This window comes from Camelina sativa, chromosome 16 (genome assembly GCF_000633955.1).
Source record: "Camelina sativa cultivar DH55 chromosome 16, Cs, whole genome shotgun sequence".
Taxonomy (NCBI): Eukaryota; Viridiplantae; Streptophyta; class Magnoliopsida; order Brassicales; family Brassicaceae; genus Camelina; species Camelina sativa.
The window spans coordinates 26,329,829-26,337,036 of NC_025700.1; the positions used below are offsets into that span (position 1 = coordinate 26,329,829).

General features: G+C 36.0%; 2 protein-coding genes across 3 annotated transcripts in view; one reads left to right on the forward strand and one right to left on the reverse strand.

Annotated features, from left to right (window-relative positions):
* LOC104752606 (NDR1/HIN1-like protein 12) lies at positions 227-3,722 on the forward strand. Its single transcript, XM_010474794.2, has 2 exons — positions 227-331; positions 2,683-3,722. Exon 2 carries the CDS (start codon positions 2,709-2,711, stop codon positions 3,498-3,500), a length of 792 nt encoding a protein of 263 aa, XP_010473096.1. The 5' UTR covers positions 227-331; positions 2,683-2,708; the 3' UTR covers positions 3,501-3,722.
* LOC104752607 overlaps positions 4,639-7,208 on the reverse strand; it is an 8,674-nt gene continuing 6,104 nt past the window's right edge. For both annotated transcript variants that reach the window (XM_010474795.2, XM_010474796.2), the window contains exons 3-7: positions 6,345-7,205; positions 6,130-6,201; positions 5,838-6,052; positions 5,515-5,738; positions 4,639-5,416 (exon numbers count right to left, since the gene is read on the reverse strand). In XM_010474795.2, coding sequence (XP_010473097.1) covers positions 4,756-5,416; positions 5,515-5,738; positions 5,838-6,052; positions 6,130-6,201; positions 6,345-7,205 — 2,033 coding nt within the window. In that variant the 3' untranslated portion in view covers positions 4,639-4,755. The remainder of the gene's footprint in view (positions 5,417-5,514; positions 5,739-5,837; positions 6,053-6,129; positions 6,202-6,344; positions 7,206-7,208) is intronic.

The window sequence follows — 7,208 nt, forward strand, 5'->3', positions numbered from 1 at the left end:
AAAGGATAATTCTGGTACCGATTGTTATCCCGAGATCAACTGGCCCTTTCACTCCACAGGCCCATTGATACATGTACAACGTGAACACTTAACAAGAATTGGTCAATGCACTTCCAACTTGCTTAAAATGGTAAAGCATGAACTCTCTATTTTATATTTTAGTAGCAATATTAATTGAAAAGACATGCATATTTATTGAATATTAGAAACGAAAGGGTCAAGTGCGGCATTTCTTGTCTCCTCCCTCCTTTCATTTTTCTCTGCGAGACCTCAGCATCATTGTGAGGAAAAAAGGAGGAAGACAAATCTTTAGAGCTCCTTTATTTTCAAGGTATGTGCAATTTCTTCTACTCATTTTCTTGTTTTTTTTTAATCGATGATGATAGATGTTGACATTTTCTTTCTGTTTTGTCCACATTTTGAAAATTTATCTTATACGAATGATCATAAGATTCATCACTCATAAGAATTGAAAATTAGAACAAGATATTGTGAACGGTTCCTTTTAGTTCATAGACAATGATACAAGATAGCGTGTGTGATGTGTGATATATTTTTTTCTACCTTTGTAAATATAGATTTTTACTCATCACGAGTGAGAAGTTCTATAGTAACTCGTATGGTCAAATTAAATTGAATGTACTATCATCTCATTATGAAAATGTTTGTTGTATTATAGTATAAGATGAACGATCGTACATAGATAACATTCTAAATTGTTTCTTTTAGTTAGTTTGGTGCCATTTTTCTGTTTTTCTCACACAATTAGGTTGAACCACTGTCTTGTTTTTTTTTCCCCGGAGCAATGGTCAATCTAAACCAAAGCTGTATTGACCATTTCTGTATTTGACCTTTGATTATATGACACTCATATGATCTTCTATATTTGGTTGATATTCATTTGAACTCAGTGTATCAGTATCCTAGTTTATGGAAGCATATTACCCTTTTTTTTCTTAATACTTTGGAAGTGAATGTTCAAACCAATCAACTAATAATATATATTTTGTTAAAACAAATCTTAGGAAGTTAATTTTTTTTTGTTAAAAAGATATAATTTATTTGTTCTTAAGTAGTTGAAGTGTAAAAAAATAAAGAAACTATATCTATATAAGTAAAACTGTTGTTGTGATATTGCCGCCTAACGTGCACTCCACAATATGACAGTCTTATCACTTCGTGATATCCGCATACAATTATTAGACAATTAATAATGTAATTATGTGGATATATATACATATATGAATCTTAAGATTCTAAAAAATATTTTGTATCTGAATTGCATATTTCCCCCGAGAATATATATAATTGTCTGTACGGAATTAATATGAAATGTGTTTACCCTAGCTAGCCTCTTAGGTGATGGTTTTGATTAATACGAGTACATGTATGATATAATCTTTATCATAAGAACGTATTTTGAATGTGCAAAAGAACCATGACTACTACCAGAATTCTAGAATTCTAAAAGTATATCAAATATATGGTCTATGAATGTTTCTAAAGTACCCAACAATTGAACTTTTGGAACTTTTTAGAAAACTTGTTTTTTTTTTTCGATATTTAAAGGTACTACTCTTTTTTTTTAAAAAAGCTATTTATATATTGATAGATAACTTATATGTTTGGAAGTTGGACATATAACCGACTAATTAATTAATACAGAATTTATTTATGCATGTTGTTGAAAGACTTGATTTGATAATTTTGGAGGTTAACTCAATTTGAATGGAGACACGTTAGGGAGCTACGAGACGAGTCTCTATGTCTATATATACACTTGTGTAAACGGATGTATCATTTGGAGTTGGGGCTTCCGCGGTTTAACACTTACACAAACCGTGTTTGCTTTTCTGCCTCTTAGCTGTAACCCATCCGTCAGTGTATCAGTATAACTTGTGCGTCTTATCTTACTCGTACGCACGTAATCTTCCATTCCATATTTATTTTCAACCTTATTAGTTAATTATAACGATAACTAAGTCAAACGTCATGAGTTTTTGTTTTCCTTCTGTATTTTACAATAATTGAGATGACCAATGTTCCAATCTTTTTTTTTTTTTACTGTAATTTTTCTTTGGTTAATTATTTAAAAAAAACACCTGATTTTCTCATTTCAAAAAATAAAATAGTGTAGATTTCTATATGACATTTTATGATTATAAAAATGAAAAAAAAAATAGTCATTATATTCTATACTACTATTTAATACTTCATTTCCCCCATTTTGTAAGATAATGTAACCTTAATAATCTCGCCTGCAAACCTGTGTACCATAAACTAAAAAAAAAAAAATCTCTATATTTTATTCCATATTAGAGAATACTTTCTTCATTTTTATAAATTTTACATAGATACGTAGGTCCTAAAGGAGGCCTTCTCCTTGTCTTTTTAGACAAAATCAACACTTAATAACGCCTTGATTTATTGCCAAATTGATTTTAACTAATAATACAAATCAGTAGATTTCATTTCATATTGCCGCGTTCTTTCTCTTTCTATATAACGCGTTATCTCCCCACCTTTATATTTATTAGCGTTCATAATTTTTTTTTTTTCCATTTAATTCACATTGAAACACTTCTCTGTTATATATTTATTTCCCTTCTCTCAAATTTCAAAAAATCACATCTTCTTCTTCAATTTCACTAATCTCACATTTGTTTTAATCTCTCATCTCAGTCTTAATTATCTCCAACAAAAAAAAAATGGCTGAACGAGTCTACCCCGCCGATTCACCACCAGAAAGCGGACAATTCTCCGGCAACTTCAGCTCCGGCGAGTTTCCAAGAAAACCAGCACCACCACCATCTACATACGTAATCCAAGTCCCTAAAGATCAGATTTACCGTATCCCACCTCCGGAAAACGCACACCGCCTCCAATACCTCTCTCGTAAAAAACCAAACCGAAGCAGCAACTGCAGATGCTGCATCTGCTCATTCCTCGCCGTCGTTTTCACCATCGCCGTCCTCGCCGGACTCTCCTTCGCTGTCCTCTACCTAATCTACCGTCCCGAAGCTCCCAAATACTCCGTCGAAGGCTTCTCGGTCTCCGGCATCAATCTCAACTCCTCCTCCCCGGTCTCTCCCCGGTTTAACGTTACCGTTAGATCGCGTAACGGTAACGGAAGAATCGGGGTTTATTATCACGAGGTAGGAAGCTCAGTGGGTGTGTATTACAAGGGCGTTGATCTGTGTAACGGCGTTTTGCCGGCGTTTTATCAGCCGGCGAAGAATGTGACGGTCGTTAAGTTGAGGTTGAGTGGGTCGTCTAAGATACAGTTGACTAGTGGTATGAGGAAAGAGATGCGTAACGAGGTGAGTAAGAAAACGTTGCCGTTTAGATTGAAGGTTAAAGCTCCTGTGGTGATTAAGGTTGGTTCTGTTAAGACTTGGACTATGTTCGTTAATGTTGTGTGTGATGTCACGGTTGATAAGTTGACGCCGCCGTCGAGGATTGTCTCGAGAAAATGCACTCATGACTTTGATCTTTGGTGATGATTATGATGATGATGATCAAGTTGTGATATTTGTAACTTTTTGGATTTTTAGGAATTTTTTTTTTTTACTGTTGTGATTTTTTGTTTTATTTTTGTATGAGAAAAAAAAAACATATAATGTTGTGAATTTGTTGTGATTGGATGGGGGTATATTTTCAAATTGAGGAAAATTTCCAATTTGATCTTTTAGTTTATTTAAAGTTGATAACTTCTTTTTGTACGGTACAGAAATTTTCAAAGGAGTAGTTTCGGGTTTTGAGAAAATAAATAACACGAAGCTTAACTATATGGAAAGAGTCAAAAGAGATTAGTCTATAAAAATGGCATTATCTTATTACATTTTTGTCATCAGAAAATGATATGTTTATAGCTGTCAAGATCATTATATTAGATCAACATGTCAGGAACTTTGGTAGATCCAATAAAGATTGAGAATTAAAAAAAAAAAAATCTAATAAAAATTCCTAGAAGATAAATAAATTTGGAGCTATAGAAAGAGAAGGTGAGTTGAGTTAAAAGAAATAACAACAAAAATATAAATTCGTTGTTGCAAAGTGTGGATAAGGTAACTGAGATTGAACCGAGTTTGTTATTGAGTCATTTAGGCCGGTAACTAGGACGAAAGAAGATCCATACCTCTCAAAAACGAAACTAGGTTTAATATCCATATATACTCCGCACAATATACAAAATGCATAATCTACTCTCTTTATAAGTTTTGATCAAAATAAGAAGTCTCTTTATGAGTTTTAAAGATCTAGGTGATTTGTTGTAGTGATTTTTTTTTTGTTTTCTATTAATTCTTTGAGATATGACAATGTAATAAAAATTCGGCTGATACTAGAATTTTATACTGTATATGATATTGTCCATAGAAAACATATTCCAACTTAAATGATGTAGACTCCATTTTTTTCTTTTTCGAAGCAATCTTATGTTATAAACAGAAATACTCTTATGTGATGTAGACTCCATTTTTAACCTAAATGATTCCTAATGCCCCATATAAACAGAAACACTCTTATGTTATTGACTAGATTTTCTTATACGTTTTCAGTGATTGGACAAACTAAAAACTATATTTATTTTGATATGCCCACAAAGCACACAACTCTGTCACAGTTATCCTCCATAGCTACGCTTGAAGAAATCTTTTTATATAATCCCTTTTGCATTTACAAATGCCAAACCCAATTTTCCCTCCAAAATTTTTAACATGACAAAATTCCATTTCTCCAAGAAACCAAAAAAAATCATTTTCCTTGTGCATAAGCCTTCTTCAAGTGCTCGTAGTTGTTCTTGGCATCGTGGATTCCTTTCTTAAGTTCCTCATACATGTTCACTGATGATTCTGCAAACTGGTTGAGTTGTCCAACGAATCCTTCCAAGCTTGTCCTAAACCGATCAAATCCCGGACCTCGATCCTCCACTGTCTCATCTGGCAACATGTGAGCTGTCTCACCAGACCGATGTTTCTTGGTGCGATTCTTTTCCTGACGTGGCAAGAACCTGGCGACATCAGATGCAAGTGCTTTAATGGAGCTCGAAACCTCTTTGGTAGGCAATTCTTCGAGTTTTTCTAGCCAGATGTCACAGGTTGCATAAATGGGAGGACCATAGTTTCTCAGTTGCAGCTGTGGTGCACCACGCCTTTTCCGTTTGGAGGATTTTTGTGTTAAGGCGACACATTTCACCAGCCACTCATTTATCGCTTTAATATATGATTTCTGGCCTGTGATCCACTTTGTGAAGCTTGAGGCCAACGCGCTGAGTTCATCTTCAAGGTGAGATGTTACTTGTCTGTGCACCTCCGACTGCATGTTGAGTTTCATGTTTCCGCCTCTGTAACACGCTTTGATTAACTGAAACTGAACCTTGTGGCATTCGAACATCACTTCCCACATACGACTCAACCTAATCACATACCAAAAAATAATAAATATAATTTGTTCAGGTGAAAATGAAATCAAAAGAATTGAGTATACTGGAGACAGTGACTTAACAACACATACCCTTCAATGAGTTCCTCAAGTTGAGGCTGGAGCTCTTTGTCACGGAGTTCTTCAATCCGTCTTGATATGGAGTCGATCCTGTGAATCGCCACTCTGATTCTGGAGTGAAGGTCTTTCACAACTGCACGTGTCTTGTCTGTTCTTTGTGAACCTTTACCTTCTGATTCAAGTTCTCTCAAAATTCTGCACTTTTCGTCATACTCTCTCCGCACAGTCTGACTCCCCTGAAAACCGGTAGAAGTGACGAAAACAAATTAAATACTTTCACTGCAAAATCATGTTTTTTTTTTAAAAAAAAACCCTATTAAACGCACTATAAGTACCTTAACTTCATCATAGAGCTTCCGCTCCCATGCATATAGTCTGTCTAGCGTTGAGGCATGGCTTCCAGCAATCATGCAAATATTTTCAAAGAGATTGCTATTGAGCTCTTCCACATCATCAGAATTCATTCCTCCAAGAGGATTCCGAGAAGATGAGGATCGTGAAGAGTCAGTTCTATGCCAGGTCAAGAATTTCACGGAGTTCTGAGCAGGCTCTGCACATATTACTTAGCCTGTAAACACTCCATACAATCTGCAACAATTGACCCAAAATGTAGATAAGTGTAATTACCTTCTGGTACATCTTTGGGATCTTCCCCACAAGAGAGACAGGTTTTGAACAGTGATGACGCACCGGAGCCATCTGCAAAAAGCAGAGATATGTCATTTTTTCTTTAAATACTCATCACAAAACAATCTAGATGCAGAGAAACATTAGATTAACTAAGGTGGAATTTGCTCATGCATATACAGGCAAGTAAGTCTTCAAGAGATGAGAATTGTTACTTTCTTTTGACGGAACTATTGGACGGAAATGCAACTTATTGGCTTCAAGCATCCTAGGAACCTCTTTTCCAGTCTCTGAAGCTTTAACAAAGAGCAACTCTATCTCTTTCATGCTTGACAAGAAGTCCCTGGGAGGAATCTTGTTCTCGGTGTGATCTCCCTTGTGTGGTGTTTTGTTCACTGGAGTGGCTGTCAAAGGCGTCACTGGTGGTGATAACTCAGGAGTTCTACTTTTCTCAGCATCTGAGAACTCGCTTTCAACTCCCTCTCTTTGAGGCAAAGCACGGTGCACTCTATTGAAGTTTTCAAAGCTTCTGACAAGTGTATCACTTGTGGGTTCATCAAACTCATCATCATCCGAATCTCTGGACGCTTCCCTTTCTTGAAAAGAAAAATTCTCACCATCATCCTCCACCTCTGGAGTTTCATCTTCTCCCTTCACGGATCTCGACACATGACCATTCCCAACATGAGAAGAAGAAAGCTGGTTGTCAATTGGATGAGAAAGACCAAAATAATCCCAAGGTGCTTCAGGTGGCATGGTAGAAGATTCATCAAATCGGGTTGGTTCCAGCTTTTCCATAGACCTGCTTTGTGGACTACTCGATGAGGTTACAGTGGCAACAATAGAAACCGGAGGTTTCTCTTCCACTTTTTTTGAAGAAGACCCTCTGAATTTCATATGATTGACCTGGAACGGACTGGTACTAGGAGGTGAGGGAGGAGGTGAATACGTGTCATGATGGGAATGCGAATGTGAAGCAGGTGGAGGAGAGTATGACAAATGAGAAACTGATTTCTCGATTAAGGCAAGAGGTTGTTCTGGTGTTGCACTAGTGGACGTGTACAAGGAAGATTCAACTG